Source organism: Labrus mixtus, chromosome 16 (assembly GCF_963584025.1).
Source record: "Labrus mixtus chromosome 16, fLabMix1.1, whole genome shotgun sequence".
Classification (NCBI taxonomy): domain Eukaryota; kingdom Metazoa; phylum Chordata; class Actinopteri; order Labriformes; family Labridae; genus Labrus; species Labrus mixtus.
Genome location: NC_083627.1, coordinates 18,317,289 through 18,340,999, shown reverse-complemented (window position 1 = coordinate 18,340,999; position 23,711 = coordinate 18,317,289). Strand labels below are relative to the sequence as shown.

General features: G+C 41.3%; 1 protein-coding gene and 1 long non-coding RNA gene across 2 annotated transcripts; one reads left to right on the top strand and one right to left on the bottom strand.

Annotated features, from left to right (window-relative positions):
* Positions 1-1,072: 1,072 nt before the first annotated feature.
* LOC132991443 (uncharacterized) lies at positions 1,073-5,796 on the bottom strand. Its single transcript, XR_009676185.1, has 3 exons — positions 5,670-5,796; positions 4,600-4,709; positions 1,073-1,886 (listed from the first exon to the last, which is right to left on the bottom strand). It is a non-coding gene; the product is annotated as an uncharacterized LOC132991443 (long non-coding RNA).
* On the top strand, positions 3,604-22,512 carry col1a2 (collagen, type I, alpha 2). The gene is made up of 50 exons (XM_061060216.1): positions 3,604-3,807; positions 4,674-4,675; positions 6,921-6,956; positions 7,448-7,531; positions 8,084-8,140; positions 8,379-8,423; positions 8,587-8,640; positions 8,731-8,784; positions 8,898-8,951; positions 9,073-9,126; positions 9,649-9,702; positions 9,962-10,006; positions 10,266-10,364; positions 10,536-10,589; positions 11,016-11,114; positions 11,469-11,513; positions 11,846-11,944; positions 12,086-12,139; positions 12,451-12,558; positions 12,667-12,720; positions 12,834-12,932; positions 13,066-13,119; positions 13,620-13,718; positions 13,824-13,877; positions 13,980-14,033; positions 14,163-14,216; positions 14,690-14,743; positions 14,839-14,883; positions 14,988-15,086; positions 15,300-15,407; positions 15,542-15,595; positions 15,693-15,746; positions 16,655-16,708; positions 16,824-16,877; positions 17,003-17,110; positions 17,260-17,313; positions 17,459-17,512; positions 17,650-17,811; positions 17,959-18,066; positions 18,258-18,365; positions 18,582-18,635; positions 18,734-18,841; positions 18,975-19,028; positions 19,185-19,292; positions 19,484-19,537; positions 19,838-19,945; positions 20,084-20,330; positions 20,454-20,638; positions 20,744-20,986; positions 21,123-22,512. Exons 1-50 carry the CDS (start codon positions 3,738-3,740, stop codon positions 21,267-21,269), a joined length of 4,059 nt encoding a protein of 1,352 aa, XP_060916199.1. The 5' UTR covers positions 3,604-3,737; the 3' UTR covers positions 21,270-22,512.
* Positions 22,513-23,711: the final 1,199 nt, after the last annotated feature.

Genomic DNA, 23,711 nt, shown 5'->3' with positions numbered 1-23,711 from the left:
TCCTGGGAGCTCCCGAGCTCTCATGTCTTGTAGGTTCTTTGGGATTGTACGTGGGGATGGCCTGCTATGGACCCCTCCACTTCTTTAGTCGCTGGTGTCAGTGTGTTAAAAGCCCAGGAGGCCAGCAGAAGCCAGGCTCTCGAGTAGACGGAGCTCCCAAAACCTACAGCGAGGGGATCGGGCGCTCATGGCACCCGACATCCCTGAAGCCCAGCCACCACCATCGGACTGTGTCCTTTACCCACAACCACCGCCATCCTCATTCAAACACGGCCTGCTACGACCTCCACCTCAGCGGCAAGGAAGTGTGGACAACAGGAAAGCGAGGAATACAAAGAATAAAATCCTTCCTGCAACTTATCCCGTCTCCCCCATCCCATTTTTCTTTTGTAACATAACAAAGACTGAGGTCTTTCACCTGCTTTTTGAAAAGCGTCGCGAGATAACATGTTGTTATGAATCGGCGCTATACAAATAAAGATTGATTGATTGATTGAAATACGCTTGAAATGTTTATTTTTACTCATATTCTTGTGGATGCATAATGAGGCTCTCTACTGTGATATCATATATGCATTTTTACTATTTTGAGTCACGTTGAAATAGTACAAATTTGAATGTTCCACATTTATATGTTTTAAGGTCAGTAACATTCAGTAGATGTTCTTCATGCCTGCACTCTCTCTCTCTCTGATTCTTAATTAATCTCTGAGGGAAATTCAGTTCAATATCACCAGCTTTAGTATGATAATTGGCAATCACTATTGCAATTGTCATACATTTCCATCCAGACAGTTGATCAATTTTCTCTTCCTAATCTGATTGGTTTGTGTTCCTCTCTCCTTACCAGCTGGCAGACAGGTGGACGGCCTCCTCTGACATGAGACACTCCGCTCCTCCCATGATCCTTAGCGCTTTCTTCTACATCAGAGGAGAAATATGAGACACAGTGACTGAGACCAGTGGGGAAATTTCTCCGACAGCCAATCAGAGCGCATCACATCTGGAGGAATCTGTCTGCTAGCCCAGCTGGCAGAACTGTGAGAGACAGAAAAAGAGAGAGGCTTGATGTTGGATTCAAAATGGCTGATGAATTTAAAAAAAAATCTTCATGTTAAAAAAAGTGACTAATCAGGCATTATTTTAAAGTGTTTCGATTATGTTTATATTCAATCATCATTTCTCCGCTCGCTGCCTTTGACTTGACCAGAAACAATAGTTACCCTTTATCAAGCAGCAGATCTGCATCTGGAGTTCACTTTAACTAGCTGTCTTCTCTCCGTGATAAACTCCTCGACCCACAGGACACCCTGACATTTTTGAGAAAAGAGGCTTTGCTCCCTAAAAAACATTTGCAGATAGCTACTGCATTAGATTTTATCAAATAATAAGCTTTGGACCTTTGTAATCTTGTGTTTTGAAAGTGCTTTCAAATCTTTTATTGACTCTTTATTTTCAGACTTAAATTGAATTCTTCACACTGTTTTTTTTCTGATAAATGTTCATGAAAGATAATCCTGTCTTTTCATATCTAAAGATATGGAGTATTTCACGGGATTCAACATCATTGCCCGTTTCATGTGGTTGAAAGAAGAGAAAAAGTCTGATGATGTGGAGCTTTGCAGCCATCTTTGATTTCCTCCAGCGACTGTCTGCTGCTGCTGCAGCTACTTCAAGGCCTCAGCTCCTCCACAAACATGAGAATGTAACTGTGCAGGAGTGGGATCTCTGCCATCGTTAAAACACATTTCATCTCGCTCGCCCCTCCTCCTCCTTTTTTCTCTGTCTTTCTATCTTTCGGGTTCGACTCAGGGAGGAGCTGAGGTGAAGTTGTTGGGAGTGTCCAACAATTACTTAGTTTGGCACAGAGGGGGAGAAAGTCATTCCTGTAGGCAGAAGAGAAAAGAAAAGATGTGCAGTTATAAAGAATCAGTGAAGTCTTATGGAGCTAGGATGAGACCTCAAATACTGTCTCTGTACTCTTTTGTTTAGAGACTTGAATTGTAAGTTTAAAAAAATCATCACCATGATCTGAATCATCCTCATGAACTATCTTTATAAAATCAAAAGGGTGACAAGCATGTCCTGGTTACTAAAGATGCAATTGCAGTTAGAATCTATTTGATAAAAGGCTGCAGCAACTCTCCTTTTACATGTACAGAGTAAGATTAACTGATAGACACAGTGTGGTTATTTACATTTGACCATCTCATGAACACATTTTACTGGTTCCATATAAAAGAGCCAAACTTCTCACATAATGTAATGTTTAGCAAGACAGTCTATGAACAATGATCAGGTGTCCATAAGACCGTTAGGAGCAATAGGAGCTAAACTGTCCTATAAGCCTGCTGCAGCCATCCTACATCTGTTACTGTGGTTCTTAAATGTTTTCTGTTAATCCGGTAAATGCACATGCAGTGCAACACTGAGTTCATCAGTGCTTTCATCGTTTTTCATACTGCATTTTGTCATTTACACACATAAGTAGTTTGTGTGTGTGTGTCATTTCAGTCAGTATGAGGGCCATGCAGAGGGTTGTTGGAGTAGTAGTGAAGGAGATGACATGTCTGGTCATGTGGGCAGGTAAGAGGGGCTCAGAGAGAGAGAGAGAGAGAGAGAGAGAGAGAGAGAGGATCACTCATTCACACCTGTCTTTTGTCAGTCTAAGGCTCCACTAATGTCTGATGTATGTGAAGCATTGCATTCCACTGCTTTTTCGGTAAAAACTACAGAGGTTTAATTCCACAAACTAAATTAAGCATTTAGAGATGTTAAAGAAGGTTGAGGTTGTCAAGCACAAACGTGTTTTGTTCATTTTTAACACACGTGAATTTATTTGAGGAATGCTTGGTGCATAAGGTCAGCAGTTGTGTGAAAAACGGACATATATGCCACAGAAACTGTTTGTTTGCATGAGGGATAATAGTAGAAGTCACCTGTTTCACAGAAAAAGATAAAACGCAGAAGAAGCACTGATAAAAAACGTATGTAGTTGAATTTTTTACACCCCCTCCCCCCGTTTTCACTAATACTTGACACTGACAAACAAAGTTCAAAAATCCGTGCGTAAAAACTGCACAGTAAAGCTCAAATCCAGCTAATCTCCAACAATTCAGTCAATAATCCTACAGTCTCTCTACAAGGTATGTTCGCCCATGAAATCCAAATAAAAGAGAGTCGAGGGTGGCAGCTGATGCCCACAGACGCCCCCCTAAACGGGCGCATTTTACGCACAAACTGAGCGTGAAGTTGAATGCCATGCCGGCGACCGTATCTTTCTCATGACAATCTGGGTTCACAGCAGCCCGTAAAAGAAGGGAAAAAACGTAGGCCTTCTACTCCCTTTTAAACTTCGACGCTGTCCACGTCCTCAAAAAGAATGGATCTAATTAAAACGTTGCACTCGTCATCATCGCCAGAGCTTTGCCAAACGCGTTCTGGTGGAGAGGAGGCTGGGAGATGCAGCACCACATGACTGAGTTTGAGCTGGAGAGGGATGGGAGTCAGATTGGGTTTCTGTGCTCTGATTGGCCGGTGGGCTGACTTTTGACACGCAGACCAGGGACCCTCCTGCCGTATATATAGGCCTGATAGAACTTTATTATTCTAGCATCACGGCAGCAGGTTTGTGCTCAGTTTGGAGTAACTCGTGTCACCACAACTGTATGCCCGCTTGAAGGTGGTTTAAAAAACAGGGGCTTAGCAGCACAAGGAGTCTGCATGTCTGTGTAGACATGCTCAGCTTTGTGGATACCCGGATTCTGTTGCTGCTTGCAGTAACTTCATACCTAGCATCATGTCAATGTAAGTTTGAATATCTGCTCTTTTTTCTGTGATGGATATTTTTTCTTCTTCGGGTGTCACTGCTTTGAGGATCTTGCGCTTGGCTTTTGTTTGGGACTTACATCAAGTTCAACCTGAAGACAGCCCAAACAAAGGCTGAATTAAACTCAACGGATTGAGCTCGTGCAGAGGATTCTTCACTGTATTTTTTTTTTTCCAAGGATACAATTATTATAAGAGGGAGAAGTTGCGCCTCTGAAAAAAAAAAAGACCTGAAAAGAGACCTCTAAAAGTAGTCGTTCTAGTGTCTTTTATGAACTGTAAATGCATGTGGAGCTCTCAAATAGTCTAAATCTGATTTTTCTTGTAGACAGATGCTGAAAAAGTTAGTGGGGCGTTGTACATATTGTTCCATGCAGACGTCCAGGGAATGAGGCTTTATTATAGGAAACAGTAGAGTCACCCCCTGGCGGTCATGTGTGCTAACAGCTACTTGGCAACAATTAAATAGTTCTCCTCCTTGAAGAGAAACATCTGTTCATCAAACCAGACCAGAAAATAGAATCCTCGATCAGTAAATGTTTTTATATTTTAGCAGATCTTCAAACAAAATAGGTTTACCCTTTTCTAGGCTATAACGGTATGTTTTGTTTTTTTTACTTTTGAGGTTTCTTGAGTGAGTGAATGATTAATGTAATGACATATTTTAATTATTGAATTAGAATACAAGATCTCTATCGAAGTAAAAGCTTTTTGGTAACTTTGTTCCTCTAATGTAGTTCTGTAAAGGGATAAATAATTGCCTCGCGTCACCTTAAACGTCCAAGCGCTCCCCCTTGCGGTCCAGTTTGGACATGAGGGTGTGGGAGTTCATGGGAAGGTCCCAGCTGTGACCAGCTGCTCCAGTTCATGGAGGCCCACACCTGCAACAAAAGTGTGGATGCAGACACACAAACATCAGCCTTGTATAATGATTGCAGTCATTGCAGATAATGTATTTATGATATATTTCTCATTTTTTCCTCAATTGGATTCGATCTAATTAGGATACGTTTTGGATGATAGTAAAAGATGAGATAACAAAAGCCGATGTCATACAAACGTTTTTCAATGAGCTGTGAGTCTTGGCTTGTTTGCAGTAGCAGGCCAAGTATTCCTGTCCTCAGGGTATGAAGTACCTGCATAAGCCTGTTAGCAGCCTGATCCTCATTATATGGAGGCTATTGAACACTGAGATTCACATTCTTTACACAGCTAGACAGTTTCAAGATGTTTAGCATGTCCTGATGGCCCAAAGCTACACTTTTAGACAGGATCAGTAACTTGCTCTTTAGTATGTTGATTGTCAGCCACTAAAAATGCAGGAGGCTTCCTGTTTCAGGTGTGACAGCATTATTTGTCATGCTTTGACTTCTCCAAACACTGTTAAAGGCCTATAAGGCTTCAAGTTTTAATCATCAGAGCACCAAAAAGCAAAACTGTGTCTATGTCACTCGTGACATAGACACAAGTTTTCATTGAACTTTAGATTCTAAAACTTAATTGTGATTTTGTCCATTCAGTCCTTTTTTGTGCATAGTGAAGTTAACCCCTTTTCAATTTGTGAATTTGAAAGAATTTGCTACGAGGCAGAGGAAATACAACTGTTATCATATTGAAATACTGATAAAACATTCAAACAATATCAAATCAGATGGATGGGATTGACATTGTTCTTTTTTTCCCCAGATGACTGTTTTGCTCTAAATCTGTTTGTCATGTTCTAATGAAGTATTCTTTCTTGTCTCCCCTCCCATCTCCTCTCCCTCTTCCTCCCCCTCATCTCTCCAACATCACAGCGGTTAGTACACATGCATGAAATCATATCTTAAAGATTGCTTTACCTTTGCCACTTTGCCTTTTCTTCTTCCAAATGCTGTGAAGTATTCCAGAAAGGGACAACTCTGTCTGCTTGGTCTTTACCTTTTCGAGCGATCTCAATGATGGCAGAGCGTCGTATTTAGGAATTTCTCGTAGTTTTCTCCCTTCCTGTCCATGAATAGGTGAGGGTCCCATTGGCTAAAGATTGTGTCAATGAAAGCTAAAACCGCAGCTCTGAGGCACCCATGGGGCCTGGTACAAAGGATCCTTTCTGAGGGGCAGAGAGAGGTTTGCCCCTAACAGCTGGCTGTGGGTCAGTTTTAAGTCTTCCTCTGCTCCCTGATGCAAATGGGATTAAGAAAGGGACTTTAGGAAAGCTGATCTCAGACCAGCTACAAAAGAATGAGATCTTCAGCCCAGGAAAAATCTAAATTGACTGAATCAAGAATAATGTTTATATGATTTATTCTGCTTATTATTGAGATTGCCTTAAATTAAACACCTACCTGCATGGTGTTTGCAGCATTAGGAGCAGTTTCATGTTTTAAAGGTGCAGTACACAGTTTGTGGTTCTGGTAACTTTTGCAGAACTGTATTTGTTCCATGGCCTTCCATCAGAGTGTTGAGTCTGGTTTGGGACGCTGTAAAAAGTTGCTATTTCATGCATCTCTGTGCATAATTGATGCTTTACGTTACATGCACATAGCTCTGCTCTGTTGCTATTTATAATTTAACATCACTATATCTGCATGAGCATGCTTTATTCATGTCTGTGAGGATTTATAGGATGCTTTGCTTCATTTTTTCATAAAGGCCACTCTTCATAGCGCTTCTGCAAATAATGAAGAATGTGGGACATAGTCTGACAAACCCTAGAAAGACTGAATAAATAAATCTTACATTTATTTATCTTCTTTTCTATTTAGGGAAGAGTCAAGGTGAGCACATAATGTTGTTCTTATGTGTTATTTTCACCGGCAGCGGCATATCAGACATAAAGTGTTATTTAGATTGTTGGTGCATCTTATGATGTCTAGTCTACTCACTGAAATGTGTTTTGACCTGCTTGTCCTCTCATTGTAAGGGCCAAGTTTGTTTACATCACATTTTATTGATCTTAAAATACACCACACCATTTGAATATAACTCATGTCTGGTTTTAAGTGTAGTTTAGATGAGGCATGCTTTGCTAGAGGAATGTTTTGGAGCTGACGTGTTGCCTCTGCCGTCTGCTTTCTGTTTTGGTCTGACTGAGTGATTTTTTTCTGCTGCAGGGTCTCAGAGGAGACAAAGGACCTCGAGGTGACAGGGTAAGTTGAACTGAAACTCTGCTGCCTCGTATTACTCCAATAGTTACTTGAATTCAATTTCAAGCTTTTGACGTGTCATATTATTTCAACCCATCTTTTGCACTAAGGTTGTTGTTGTTGACATCATTTGACCTTCTTACCCCCTTTAAGCCACACCCCTTTGTTTACATAGCCAATAGGCCTTGTCATTTGTTAATGGGAATAAATAATAGTTGCTTTTTTATTTTACAACTCATCCAACTAAAGTCTATTCATTTTAAGTTTAGCATTCCCGATCATATAACTTATAAATAAGTTATACAATGTTACATTTGATATATGTCTCTCACAGTTGCTAAAATGCTAAAAGTCTGCTCATTAAATCTTATGAAACTATTTGCTACGACAAAGGCTGTGTGTACATTTTTTATCTTCTGCTTTTTTATTAAATGAAATGAAAATATAACCACTTTCTGTGTTTACTCACTGTACCCTCTCCTTTTTTTCAACAGGGTCCTCAGGGCCCAAATGGAAGAGATGGCAAACCTGGACTGCCTGGCCCCGCTGGCCCCCCTGGTCAACCTGGACTCGGAGGAGTAAGTCCATCATCATTTTGCACAATAATCTGCTCGACGTTGCAGTGTCCATCTAAGAAGTTGTCCAAAAACATTCACAATGTAGCACTAGCAGCGATTATGTAAAAAAAAAAAAAAATGGGACCCACATTTGGCTTATAGAGATTTAGTTTTTTTGTTCAATTTTTTGTGTGAGCTCAAAAAACCTATTTCGACCCAACAATTTTGAAACGACAGAACAATACCAACTCTCATCTATGATCTTAGCCCAGTGGCCTTTGACTGGCTGCCCTTTACCCCATTGGCTAAGAGTAACACATGACACAAAACTAGGTAACCACTAGTGTAAATACGTGTTAAATCTCTATGGTTTCCATAGCCTGGAATTATTGCTCACTGGTTTATTATGGGGAATTTGTTTGTTTTAACATGGAGTTAAGCATCAAATTAAGTTTTACCAAAAGATGGCAAAAGTCAAACCACTGAGCTCTTTTATTTGAACTAATCAAATGTTTATCTCGTGCAACATTTGTTATCATGACTAATTAATATGCTTTTTTTTCTGTCCTGCAGAACTTTGCTGCTCAGTATGATGGTTCAAAAGCCCCTGATCCCGGTCCTGGACCCATGGTGAGAACAATGCTCTTTTACGACACACTGAGACATACACGGACACACAAACACACCACTGTCATAAATATTATGAATATACCCTAAGGCCATCACAAGTCATTTTAGTCATGTCTTCACAATCTAACCCATACATGAATAATAATTGTCCATGGTAGAATATGGTTGAATAATGTAATTGCTTAGATTCATTATGTGTTGATGAGTGATGTGACTTATTCATTTTGTTCCTTTTCAGGGTATATCGGGTTCCAGAGGACCTTCTGGACCTCCTGGACCCCCTGTAAGTTTAATTCCCCTCTGCAAATCTAATCTATGGAGTGATCTGATGAAACTGCCACATCTATCATAGTCATAACCTCATCATGCACTCTGCTGTTGCTATATTCCCAAATGAAGACTTCTGTTTTTGTTGGTCTGATGACCTATATCTTATCATTCCACAGGGACCTCAGGGACACACCGGACACGCTGGTGAGCCTGGAGAGCCTGGACAGACTGTAAGTTTGTCCCCTGAAATACTCACCATAAACCAGTTAGCACCTCTGCAAAGCTTTTGAGATCTTAAACATTTTGTTTTCTTTCCACAGGGCCCCGTTGGTGCTCGTGGCCCCCCTGGCCCCTCTGGCAAATCTGGAGACGATGTACGTACAGTATAGATTCATGTCTGGAAACATTTTTTGAAGGCAACTCTTTAAGGTTTTGTAAAGAATTTCAAGGTCAAAATGTAACTTTTATTCTGTGATTATTCCTACAGGGTAACAATGGCAGACCCGGTAAGCCCGGAGACAGAGGTGCCCCCGGCCCACAGGTAAGAGGATTCCTGCAGAACAAGAAGAACAAACACAAACAGATATACACTGACATCTGAACTGTAAAAATGGAGTATGTCTGAGTAATATTTCCTGTTTTTTTTTTTTTTTTGCCTGCAGGGTGCTCGTGGATTCCCAGGAACCCCTGGACTTCCAGGAATGAAGGGACACAGAGTGAGTTTGGATCTTTATCTTTCAAGACCTAAACTTTGACTGCATAATAATCACCTGAATCCAACATTCAGGGACTTGGAGCAAGTAGTTGAAGGGGCTCCAAAAATATGGAAATAGATGCTTTGAAGTATTGCGTACCCCAAACAGAAATATAAGAAGTAACTCTTGGTCTCTGGAGAGTTGAAATAAAAAGTAGCCTAATGGCCGCCGATTTCTATATTCACCCCCTGTTCTGAATAAGAACTTCTTATGTGAAACTTCATCTACAGGGTCAATAATATAAACTACAGCTTAAACACCAAGTCATTGGAACTTCCATTGAAACTAATATAACCAGAAAAAAGATTTAATGCCATACCTTAGACTTTAAATTTGTTTTATTTTAATATATTTTTTCTTGTTTATACACTAACTGATTTCTTTGTGCATACAATTCATTAATTGCAGATCTCGCTTTTTTTCTGTAGCACATTTCAGCACCAACAGAAAACATCTTTGATTGTGCCTTTCTCTGTGTTTTAGGGTTACACTGGTCTGGATGGACGCAAGGGAGAGCCTGGTGGTGCTGGAGCCAAGGTAATATGACCACCATCCTTATTTGAGTTTCTCATTTTATTCAGGATCACACTTTATATGAGAATTGCATTAATGTTAACATCAGCTTACTGGTAACATAGCATGGCTATACTGTTGAGTTTAGTTTCATCCAGTAGAATGTCATGGTGTTCACTTGTCACAGTAAAATGTGTCTATTTGACGTGGACTTAGAGTTCACGTTTGACTTTAAGTCACCTTATTTAAGATGTCTCATCAATTTCTCCTTTGTCTCCTGTAGGGTGAGTCTGGTGCACATGGAGCTTCTGGAAGTCCTGGACTTGCTGTAAGTTTTCATGAATTTCAAGAATCCCCAAATTTTGTACAAAATCAAACTCAGTATTCATCTGAAATCCTAGACCTAAAAACCAACCGAAAACTTAAATGCCCCATTAAGAATTAGTCATTGCTGTTGTTTTGTTTTAATTCACCATGAACTCCCACATATATATTGAATAGTATACTACCATTTTGTTTCATTGTTTATCATTTGCTATTATTATTTATTTTCTTATCACCTGTGTTTTTTGTGCTTCCCTCTGTAGGGAGCTCGTGGTCTGGCTGGAGAGAGAGGTCGTGCTGGCCCTGCTGGCCCCGCTGGTGCTCGTGGTTCTGATGGAAATGTTGGTCCCTCCGGCCCTGCTGTGAGTACCAGCCCTTTAAATCCTTCAAATGTTATCAAGAAAGGATTAGTAAGGATCATAAACATGTTAGCACTCGTATAAGGGAAGCAACACTTTATATTTTGACCTCAACATCAGCTTTGACCTACATCACATGAGTATTAATGTCATGTCTGCTGTTCTTCTACCCAGGGTCCCCTCGGTTCTGCTGGTCCTCCAGGTTTCCCTGGTGGCCCCGGCCCTAAGGTAAGCATGTTGTCACTTCCTGTTTCCTTTACTGACATTTGGCATCATGTCCTACTAGAGAGGTTCATGTTTAGGGTCACAAAAGGAGACAGTTTTAATCAGCATACAGTATAATGCAGTACAGTCCATCAATGTTACCCATTCCAATAGTTTTTTTGTCATATCCCCAGGGGAATAGCTAATACATTCAAAAGCCTTGGTGACCCCAGAACATTTATTTACATGCGAAAAGACCTCGCATTTCAAACACTCACATTTAAAATTATACGATATCACTAAAATATAAACCCATCCATATGAAATACCATGTTATTGTTGAACTAGTCAATGCTGCAGTACACAGGACGTTGAAAGTGTTAAATCAACTGATTCTATCTCAGCTTTATTTCTTTTCATTAATAATGGGTGTATTTTTGTGTCTGACAGGGAGAGCTTGGACCTGCTGGAGCCTCTGGCCCAGCTGGACCTCAGGGAGCAAGAGGAGAGCCTGGTACCAATGGCGCTGTTGGCCCAGTTGGTCCCGCTGTGAGTATACAAACATGTTGTCCTGTTCTGGCAAATCTTAGGCAAAAATCTATATTTTATTCAGTTTAAAGTCTTTACGTAGTCTAGAATGTGACAGACAAATGTTACTTGCTAAGTGTTTTGCTCATTGTGGATTTATGTTGGTTCTCTGTAAATAAGGAGTATGGTCTAGACCTGCTATTTTGGAAATATAATTTGTTATGAATTGATGCAATACAAATAATTATTGATTTATTGAATTGATTAATTGAGACCAGATTAATCTTTTCTACAATTCTGTTGCCATTATTTTAGTATCAAATTGACTTTATATTTTTGATGATATACTCTCCCTTTCTTGTTGTCTTGCTGTAGGGTAACCCTGGTGCTAACGGCCTGAATGGAGCCAAGGGAGCTTCTGTAAGTATTCAAGTTATACCAGTGGAGATAACCTTGGGTCATGAAGAGGTTTCAGTAATTAGTCCTATCCAAGCTGTACACACAACACAAACAAATAAGGTTGTTTCTATCAAAGAAAATTATTTATTTTCCTAGATAGATTTCCTCCATAGATTTTATTTTCCCAAATAGTTATGATCAGAATATAGCCTCTGTCAGTGTGTGAATCATTATATCATAAATACAATTTAAAAAGGATACATTGACAAAAGAAAGATAAAATAAAGACAGTATTTTTAGTTAGGAGTAAGGCTTAATTAATGCTCACCTTGACATCATGGCTATTTTTTTAGGGTACTCCTGGTGTTGCTGGAGCTCCTGGCTTCCCCGGACCAAGAGGAGGACCCGGACCCCAGGGTCCTCAGGGTGCTGCTGGACAGAGAGGTCTCTCTGTAAGTACGCAACAGACACACCAATATCCACCAAAGAAACATACTTGAAATCATGCACACTCATGCAGACATGCAGAAACCAACAATATCATTGCACAAAGGTGATTGTTCTTTTCATTAATTGTCTGTTATCTTTTTTAGGGAGATCCTGGTCCTCAGGGTGTTAAGGGAGATGGTGGACCCAAAGGAGAGCCAGTAAGTTCAAATCTTGATAATGCTCTTCTTACTAAAGCTGCACAATAAATTGCAGTTTCATCCCAATGATTCTTCACAATGAATACATTGCACATGTCTACATTTATTGCTATAGTTAGGAAAAATATCTCAATGTAAACAGGCAGCGCTTTCTCACTCACATCATTTGAACATTTTATATGTTGGATGAAGGGCTGAGTCTAATGGCCATGCTTTCACTCCATTTTGATGCAGTCAACTGAAGCTCATGCTAGACCTATATGAATCCTGTTTATGACTGTTGGCCTGTAATGTCCCTTTGCTCTCCTCAGGGTAACACTGGACCTGCTGGATCCCCCGGATCTCAGGGTGAGGAGGGCAAGAGAGGACCCACTGGTGAGGCCGGTGCCACCGGACTTGCTGGCCTCCGTGGAGCTAGAGTGAGTACCAGACCATTGACCCTGACAGGACTGTGTTATACCCAAACCGATCTACATTCAGATGTTTGGTTGCCTGGGTCACCTGGTTAAACATGTGTGTCTCCTTAGGGTGCTCCTGGCAGCCGTGGTATGCCCGGCTCTGAGGGAAGAACTGGCCCTGTTGTAAGTGAACAATTGTCATTCCACCAACATCCAATCAAAATCAATTACATACTACTTTTTATAAGCTAAAACTTCCAACTCATTTCTTATCTTCTGCTGTATGCTTTTCATAGGGTATGCCCGGTGGTCGCGGTGCCTCTGGCTCTTCTGGACCTCGTGGACCCCCTGGAGATGCTGGTCGCGCTGGTGAGCCTGGCCCAGCTGGTCTCAGGGTGAGTCTTTTTGCTAATTGACCTAAAGGGGATTAAACTCAATTAGATATGAAGAAGAAAGCCCAAGTGGTAAGCTGTAGGAGACCAAATTAATGACACGAATTACATTTTAATGACTGTTTATTTTCTGCAGGGTCTCCCAGGAAGCCCCGGAAGCTCTGGACCCCCCGGAAAGGAGGGACCTTCTGTGAGTAAATCTAGAATTCTAAAATAAATTATTAAAGCTCCTGTGAGAAGTTGTGAGCTGAAACAGACTGAAATTAATCCACCAGTAACAAGACTGCATGGTTCTATACAGTAATTCTTAATGCCTGCAAATGTTGCCACAAGGATGTATCATTCCAAGGGATTAACTACAAAACATGCACCACATCCTATGTTCAACATTTCAACTGAAAAACAATCTAATTGAGTGATTCATTTGACTTTTAGCAGACAGCAGGATGAGATTTTTTGGTCAGTATATTATGGTTACACATGTAGATCAGCAAAGAGAAAGGACAACCCCCTTTGTCTTCAAAGGGGGCAACAAATCCACACACAATAAAATATAGATTTGATTTTTTTTTTTCAAAATGCTATGGCACATTCATCAGTTTCAGTCTTTGCTGTTTGTGATCATATTTGCTCAAATCAATGCTATTAGCATGACTTCCTGCTTCTGCTACTTCCTGTCTCCTTCACCAGGGTGCTGGTGGACAAGATGGCCGCTCTGGACCTCCTGGCCCAACTGGACCTAGAGGCCAGGCCGGAAACATTGGCTTCCCCGGACCCAAGGGACCTTCTGTGAGTAGAAATAAAGCGAAAACTGTGGGGAATAAAATAGAATTTGTAACTGAATCCTGTTTTGTTTATTATAACTTGTGCTAAACCATCCTTCAACCTCTTCAGGGTGAGGCTGGCAAGCCCGGAGACAAGGGATCCAGTGGCCCCACTGGTCTGAGAGTAAGTTAAAATGAAACAACAGTTTAAATATTTTAGCAGTGCATTTTTCAAATATCTATTGTCTGTATATTACATGATAATATACTGCTATCTTTGTCTTAGGGACCTCCTGGACCTGATGGAAACAATGGTGCTACTGGCGGTTCTGGACCTGCTGTAAGTATCCTTACATGCTCGTTTGATCTGTGTTCCAACCATTGGAACAGCTTTTCTTTTATGATGATGTTACTATTAGTTACTTCAGTGTGCTATTTTTAACATGGTCTTCCCTCTTTCTCCCTCCAGGGTGGTGCTGGAGAGAAGGGAGAGCAAGGACCTTCTGGAGCTCCTGGCTTCCAGGTTGGGATCTTATTATCAGACTCCTAAAAGACAGAAATTTAGAGCAATCTTACAAAGTAAAACCTCATTTTTTAGTTTTGCTTTTTTTTGTTGTTGCTGTAGTAGAAAAATGATTGACTTGTTTTGCTACCATTCAGGCCAATGTTGTGTTTGGTTATTGCCATTTAGTTTAAGAATCAAATTGTTATTTACCCAGGAAATCACCCTGCTACGCTTGACACATCAATAATATGATGTACTTCCTGGCCTGCAGGCTGTGAAAGTCCTACTAATTGTTACAATATTTCTTTAATGCAAAAAACACAAATCAGAGCCCATTCTATCAATTTAAAATGCTATTTTGAGTTGTTTTACTGACACCAGGAAACATGGGATATATTAAAAGTTCTGTTCTTCAGGTATACTTTTAAGATAGCTGTGTCTATATAAGGTATGTCTACACTGGTCTTGATGTTGTGTTTTGATATTTTCAGGGTCTGCCCGGTCCCGCTGGAGGTGCTGGAGAGGCTGGCAAACCCGGAGACAGAGTAAGCAACACACATTGAGCTCTACCATGTTGTACAGTCAAACCTCACAAAATGTAGAACAGGCTTTCTTTAACCTGATATGTGCATCTATTTAGGGTATCCCAGGAGACCAGGGAGTTTCTGGACCTGCCGGTGCTAAGGTAAGTGCCTTTGTTATTCAGAGGCATCATTGGAAGTCATTTTCTTCCATATTTGCATGTATGCAGTAAAAAAAAACAAAAAAAACCTCTGTGTGTTTCTTCAGGGAGAGCGTGGAAACCCTGGCGCTGCTGGTGCTAGCGGACCTCAGGGATCAATGGGAACCCGTGGACCTGCTGGAGCCCCTGGAACTGATGGTGGAAAGGTAAGATGGTGGCATGGTTGTGAAAGCTTAAAAAAATGAGAAATCAAATCAAAGCATAAACTCTTAATTGTTAAGAAATATTTAATGCTGTTTTGATGGTCGTATGAAGAAACAGAATAATCAGAATAAGATGATCTAACATAAGAGACAAAGGAGATATAAGCATGGATGTAAATGCAAAAATGACCAAGAGTCTCTGTTGTGTTTTTGCAGGGAGAGCCTGGTCCTGCTGGAGCTGCTGGAGGTCCTGGACATCAGGGACCTGGTGGCATGCCCGGTGAGCGTGGGGCCGCTGGTCCCCCTGGTGGCAAGGGAGAGAAGGTGAGTTAGATTTAAAACAAAATCTAAAACCTGCAAGTAAAGCCAATTTGTATCCCTCAAAATACACAATCTTTGTTATGAGAATGCATTTCTTCACTGTGTTCTTTCATCGTCCTCCTCTCTCTCTCTCATAGGGAGAGCCCGGACACAGAGGACCTGACGGAAATTCTGGAAGAGATGGTTCTCGTGTAAGTTAAAGTCTCTTCCTCTAAAGACACGTAACCAATCACTGCATTAGTTGAGTGTAGAAACCAGGTATAAGTGTCCTCTCCTCATCCTCTTCAGGGTATGCCCGGACCTGCTGGACCTCCTGGACCCACTGGAGCTAATGGTGATAAGGTATGCAGATGATATGTATGTATTTATTTACAACAAAACAAATAAAAACAGTTAGAATTAAGATGGTAACGACTGACACTGTAACATATATTAATTGATGACATGGGACTTTCAAAAAACCCAAACATGGCTGCCTCAAACATGATTCAAAATGGCCAACAGACTGTTGGACCCACTACAGAAATTCATCAAGGCTTGCTTTTCAGGTCAAATCAATGTCAGAGATGATCTTTTTTGAATCAGAAAACAAACTCCATATCTCTGATAACCCTGCTCAAGTGAGGGAGAACATTTCGATTAACCGCACTGTGTTGTCTCTCAAGCTAGAACCTCAACACTGCCGCCTGATGGCTGTTTTGTAGTATTACATCAATGGCTGAACTACAACATACAGTAATCTGGGAGAGCATTTTTACAAACATGATAAATGAAGCAAACATTCATAGATTAAAAAATATATTTATACATAACAGAGATATTTGTATTTGTTAATATTATTACAAAACTATGTAATAATAACAATAATAATAATACATTAGTTTTATATAGCGCTTTTCTAAATACTCCAAGATGCTCTCTATTGCATTGCTTTTGTAGTCAAATAATGAGGAAATACCATCATTATAATTACAATTAGTGTGCATCGCATTGAAGGCAATGTAGAAAGGATTCTCTTTTCAGCTCATACACAAGCTAATAGAGTTTTTTATAATTCATAAGTGGATTATGAAACTGAACTTTAATAATCACACAATTTTCTTTTCCTCATTCTACTTCTATAAGCCCACGTGCAAAACTCAACCTGGTGCATTAAAAACAGTGCTGATGCTTACAAATCCTTTCTGAATTTATGAATGGATAGAAGAGTAATGATACGCTTATGAAATGCTCACTGTTCTCTCCTGCAGGGTGAGAGCGGTTCATTCGGACCTGCCGGCCCTGCTGGAGCCCGCGGACCCTCTGTAAGTACCTGTCCTGGATTTTTTTCATTACAACTATTGCACGATTATTTGAAGCCTAATTCACCTTTTTGGGTAAAATCCTGAGTGTTTCTGATCAGCTTATTATTGTCCGCAGGGAGAGCGTGGAGAGGTTGGACCTGCTGGATCTCCAGGATTCGCTGGACCCCCTGTAAGCACACCTGCTTATCGTCTTCATATAAAATATACACAAATCCTGTCAAGCAGCAGCAGGTTTATGATACACACAAATTAGCCCAGATATTGACCCCATCTTGTTACTCTTTTAACCTACAGGGCGCTGACGGTCAGCCTGGAGTCAGAGGAGAGCGTGGACCTGGTGGAGGAAAGGGAGATGCTGGACCTGGTGGACCCGCTGGACCTGCTGGACAGTCTGGACCTCCTGTTAGTGCCACTAAAACCAGAAAAACACATTCTTGCATTGCCACATGGCTAATCCATCCAACACATTATATATAGAATGGCACCTCAAATGAGATATTAGTCAGATACGTATATTGACTCCTGTCTGATCTCTTTTTCTGTATATCCAGGGTCCTTCTGGTGGTGCTGGACCTACTGGCGGTCGTGGAGACAACGGCCCAGCTGTAAGTAATAAGGCATAAACTTGTATTCCTCCTGATATCAGTTATTATCAGTTATTAGGAGCCATGAATACATCCCCATTATCATTATCTCCACCATCTTGATGACTTTTGTTTTACCTTCGACTGTATGTTTTTCTGTTGACAGGGTCTGACTGGTTTCCCTGGTGCTGCTGGCAGAGTTGGTGCTGCTGGTCCCGCTGTAAGTACTTATTGTATATGTAATATCATTAGTAATCACACACACACACACACACACACACACACACACACACACATTTTCACAAATGCACACACCTAATTGACTTTAATCCACTTCCCATCTCTTTCCCCTCTCAGGGTATTGTTGGACCCCCTGGAGCTGCTGGTCCCGCTGGTAAAGATGGTCCTCGTGGTCTCCGTGGTGATTCTGGTCCCTCTGGTCCTTCTGGAGAGCAGGGTATGGTTGGACCCCCTGGTCAATCTGGAGAGAAGGGATCCTCTGGAGAGCCTGGACCTGCTGTAAGTCTTTCCTCTTTCATGTTAGATATTTTACTCGTTTAGTTGTTCCAACAACATTTTGTGAAATTAATTCATTAAAGCTTACATCAGCATAATGGTCTAAAGATCTCCATTCTCAGTGCACTGATGTGTATCCTGTGTGTTTAGGGTCCTCCTGGTGCTCCCGGAACCTCTGGTCCTCTTGGACTTCAGGGATTCGTTGGTCTGCCTGGTGCTAGAGGAGATCGTGGTTCTCCTGGTGGTGCTGGTTCTCTTGTAAGTACAAACGAGTCCCCCCTAGTGACCAGCACAAAATCCTGCTTATATTGCAAAACTGTTTAAAAAACAGATTTACCAAGTGATCGATTCGAGAAATGATCTATAAGAGCATTATATCACCTGCAGTTTGGAGTCTTTCACTGGATTTGACTAACTCAGTGATTATTTTATCTGCTTCCCTCTCACAGGGTGAGGCTGGTAGAGTTGGACCTGCTGGTTCTGCTGGACCCCGTGGTCCCCCTGGAAACATCGGCCTGCCTGGTATGACCGGACCTCAGGGAGAGGCTGGACGCGAGGTTAGAACCGCTTAATAGTCACCTTTCCTAAAATGTAGAGACTGCAAAAACGACCCAGTTTATACAATAGTGACTTAAATACAAGGTGCTGTGAATATAAGGAATTATAGCTTTGTTCAGTAGAGTCAATGTACAAACAAGATCACTTATAAGCTTTTAAAAGGCCATGAATCTTTTTTTTAAAACTGTATTGTTGTTTTTGTCTGCCATCTTTAGGGTAACCCTGGTAACGATGGACCTCCTGGCCGTCCTGGTATTGCTGGATTCAAGGTAACAATCTTTCTTAAACCTGAAAACCTCTCTTTATACAGAATACACACACATGTACTGTGCTCTGATCCTATCTAACCCTTTTTCATCATGTTTAGGGAGACCGTGGTGAGCCTGGGCCTTCTGGTTCTATGGGAGTTTCTGGTTCCCCCGGACCCGCTGGACCCTCTGGAGCCGCTGGCAGACCTGGAAACCGTGGAGAGTCTGTACGTACAAACTGTGGCCCCTTAAAAACTAATTCATTCACCATTTAATCACTATTTCTAAGGGAGATTCATCCACAAGTGTTTGCTCAAGCCACTCATCGATCATTTTGATCTTGTTTTTCCTTGTCTTTAGGGCCCCGGAGGTCCCTCTGGACCTGTTGGCGCCGCTGGAGCTAGAGGAGCTGCTGTAAGTTTCATAACATATTGTCACAGAAACACAACATAGAATAGTGTTCATTGACTGAAAACACACACATTGTTACTCATCCATTGCTCCACTTAAAAGTTGTGTCCTCTTCCAGCTATGTGATATTCTGTGTTTGTGTTTGTGTGTGTATTATAGGGACCTGCTGGACCCCGTGGAGAGAAGGGAGGTGCTGGAGACAAGGGAGAGAGAGGCATGAAGGGACTGCGCGGACATCCTGGTCTCCAGGGAATGCCTGGACCTTCTGTGAGTGACAGCGCACAAAACATATGAACGTACAGCTGCATGTGCTGATATTTACGTGGCACACAATGTAACATGAATGCATCACAGGACAGCAGGTTTAGCATTTGCACCATGGTGTAAGTAAAGCATTCAAAGACGGTCTAAATCATCATTATAATTGGATTAATTGGTGCAATTTCTCTTTTCTTCAGGGACCCTCTGGTGACACTGGACCTTCTGGAGCCAACGGACCTGCTGGACCCAGAGTGAGTGGGAGTCAAATAACACACAATACACCAGTGGTTTTCTCCATACACCCATATTCACCTATTTGAGTCAGTAGAGCAGACACCATGCCCAAAGTTTCACAATCAAAGATAACGTACCTGTTAACATGACTTAAAGTGACGATCCTGAACTGTCTGCATTTTCTCCGGTGTATCTTGTTCTGCTCATCATCTCTCATATTAAAACACAAGTGAAATAGAAATTTAAAGCCGGATGTGATGCAATATTCAAAAAATAGTCAAATATTTGACCATGCCATGCGATCATTTCTTCTTTAGGGACCTGCTGGACCCCACGGACCCCCTGGTAAGGACGGCAGAGCTGGTGGACATGGAACCATCGGATCTCCTGGTGCTCGTGGACCCCCTGGATACGTTGGACCCGCTGTAAGCAGACTGTCTTTCCTTCTCAAATACAGAATTTGTTTGTAAAGCACACATTTTAGCTCCATTGCCATCAAATGATCCTCTGCAGACGATCCAACCACCACTCTTAATATCGATCCCCTCTCTTATCGACAACAGGGTCCTGCTGGATCTCCTGGTATGCCCGGACCACCCGGCCCCTCTGGTGGCGGATATGATGTCTCTGGTGGATACGATGAGTACAGAGCTGATCAGCCCGCTCTGAGAGCCAAGGACTACGAGGTTGATGCCACCATCAAGTCTCTGAACACCCAGATTGAGAACCTGCTCACCCCCGAGGGATCCAGGAAGAACCCCGCCCGCACCTGCCGTGACATCAAACTCAGCCACCCAGACTGGAGCAGCGGTAAACTCAGTTTCATCTAAATTGAACAATTTAGTAAGGCTTGCATGTGATTGCAGCCCAATAAGTGAATGAAGGGAAATACTGCCTTTCCTTAATATTGACTCTTTTTTTTATGCCTTTAAGGATTCTACTGGATCGACCCCAACCAGGGCTGCAACAATGACGCCATCAAGGTCTTCTGCGACTTCACCACCCGCGAGACCTGCGTCTTCGCCCACCCAGCCAGCATTGCCCAGAAGAACTGGTACAGAAGCACAGAGAGCAAGAAGCACGTCTGGTTCGGAGAGACCATCAATGGCGGTACTGAGGTGAGCGCGTTCAGAGATCTGAAATGTCACTTAAAAAAGTTTTCAAAAATGAAAAAAAAAAAAAGGCCAGGAAGTAACATAATATGTGATGTTTCCTCCATGCAGTTTACCTACAACGACGAGACCCTCAGCCCCCAGAGCATGGCCACCCAGCTGGCCTTCATGCGCCTGCTGTCCAACCAGGCCAGCCAGAACATCACCTACCACTGCAAGAACAGTGTTGCCTACATGGATGGTGAGAGCGGCAACATGAAGAAGGCTGTGGTGCTCCAGGGCTCCAACGATGTGGAGTTGAGGGCCGAGGGCAACAGCCGCTTTACCTTCTCAGTGCTGGAGGATGGTTGCACTGTAAGTAGCTCTTTCAGCTTCTGCTAAATCAATGCAGTTTTTGTTGTTGAAAGATGGAGCTTATTCATCTTGTATCAGTGTATCCTTTAAACACAACTCTAAAACATGGTCTCTTTTTCTTCCCTTACACCTGCAGACACACACCGGTGAGTGGAGCAAGACAGTGATCGAGTACAGAACAAATAAACCATCTCGCCTGCCCATCCTCGACATTGCACCTTTGGACATTGGTGGAGCTGATCAGGAGTTTGGTTTGGACATTGGCCCAGTCTGTTTCAAATAAATAGACTCATGATAAATTAACACCGAAAAAGAGAGAAAGAACGAAAAAAAAACAAAATCTCTGCCCTTCTTTCTGTGTTGTTTTTTTTATACTGAATGCTGATTTCTCTCTGCGCATCCACTTGCTTAAGATGGGCAACTATCTGAGAGGACTGAACGGACTGAACGGAGCGTTTGTGCAATGCAAATTAATACAGCAACCCAAAGGGACGCGGGAAAACACCTTGTTGTGGGACATCATGTCATCCTTTTGTAAAAAATAAAAGAAGTGTAATAAAAACGCTGAAAGTATGCATCACTTTTGTGGTCTTTGTATATCTTCCAAAGAGGAGGTTTAAAACCACAATTTCCATGAAAAAAAGGTTTAAACTACCTCATGCCTGTACCTAAAGAAAATACTATTGACACAACCTTGGTCCACAACAGCGATGTTCAGACTTCTAAGGCTTCAAGCTTTGTCCCATATCGGAAAGGTGCTCAGTTACTTGAAGCAGAGATCAATGGTGCTAATATGCAGCTGTGGAGCAAACCACTTTTTCACTGTATTACTTTGTATTGACCTTTGAGGAGTCTTGCTTTGGTCCCCTTATACTCACCCACTTTAAGCAGGTGGAATGTTCCTAAACCTGATGTTTGGTTTTTGTTTGGTTTTATTTTATTTTGTTCTTTTTTTGTTTTGTCAAGAAGGTTTTTTCTTTGTTTTGGTTTTTTGTTCAGGCTTTTTTTTAACTCTTCATCCCCCCCTACACTGAGTGTTCATACTGACAGCACATATTTCATCTAATTCAGAATGGTTTTTCCAGCGGCCTCTCTCTTTCTCTCTCAAAAAATGACACCACAAAGTCTATTGTACCTATTTTGTATATGTGAGATGTTTAAATAAATTGTGAAAAGTTCTGAAATAAAGCATGTCCAATGTCCTAAAACACACCACTCAGTGACTTAAGTGCTTTTATGATTTAATGACACAATTGAAGCCGTATTTTAGTTATAGTTTGGTTGATGATCGACACATAATGACTGACTCAAACATCTCTTGTGGAAGCACAGACAGATCTTCATTTACCACCACCCCTCCCCCTTTTTTCTTGCTTTTCAAATTCTGTTTTTAATTCCTGTTGACACTGTCGATGCCAATGTGTGATTACTAACGTGCATTGTTTCTTGTAAATATGCATCCTCTGACGTTGCTTTTACTTTGCCTAATACAGCTTTTGCATCCAAATAAATTTCTGTGATTTGGATCAAGGCTTGAATTGCAGTGATACATTCACAGTATTCACACCAATATTAGATTTTAAAATTCAACGTGGGAACCTTCATTTTTTGACAGGTTTTGTAACTTTGTCAGTGTATGTCAGCCAATGAAAGTCAAAACCAGCAGATATCAGAACTGTGCTATTTACATTCAAATAAATACATCATTATAAAACAAAATAATAATTATTATCATAGTAATTTAATGATTCCTGCAGATGTTAAAAAAGTTGAAGGCATCAAAGGTAACACACAGGTCTTTTTTTTTCTAAAGATTTATTTTTGGGCTTTTCATGAATTGTTGCAGATGACAGGACAGTGGACAGAGTAGGAAAATATGAGGAGAATGTGGGGAATGACAAGTGGGAACGAGGCTATGGACTGAGTTGAACCCAGGAGGCCCCCAACGAGGACCACAGTCCCTGCACATGGGGCAGCATGCAGGACCAACCAGCGCAGCATCACATGCAATTCTTTCTTTAACCACAAGAGGGCAATATGGTTTATTTTTATGTAGACAACTTCTTCGACAACCATGTTTAGAATCCATGGGCCAGCAATGTGAGTTATCAGTCTATAACACTCACTCTGTGTTGGTAACTTTATTAAAATGGCACTGCTAAAGGGACATGTTTGTTGATGTTTAAGATGTGTCATACTGCAGTATAACTGGCAGTGGTGGAGTCTGGAAGTGGAAGTATTTCCTCAACTAGTGTACTTAGGAGCAATTTTCAGATACTTTTGCTTCACATCTTTTATGCAAAGCGTTACTCCTTCACTACATCACAGAGGGAGATATTATCCTTCATCTACATTTTTGGACAGCTGGAGATAGAAACAAAGTTTGTAGCAAACAATGTGACTGATTTTAAATGTGTACACCAGGCATTGCAGGTACCTTTAGTCTTAAGGAAGGACCACAAATAATAGGTCATAATGCAGCACCTTCCTCCGTTGAAACACATTTTAGAACAAAATTGCAATAAATAAGATTACACACAATGAAAATGTACACATTGAGGCCTTTGGGGCAGCTGTAGGGTCTTATGGTGGACATCTTTTTGTAATCTACCCAGTGTAAAAAATATGAATCAGATAAAGGAAAGTATATCTCTTAGTGATCTATCACTTTAAAAATCATGCTAATTGACAATTGAATCGTTTTAATTAAAAATAGAAATATTTA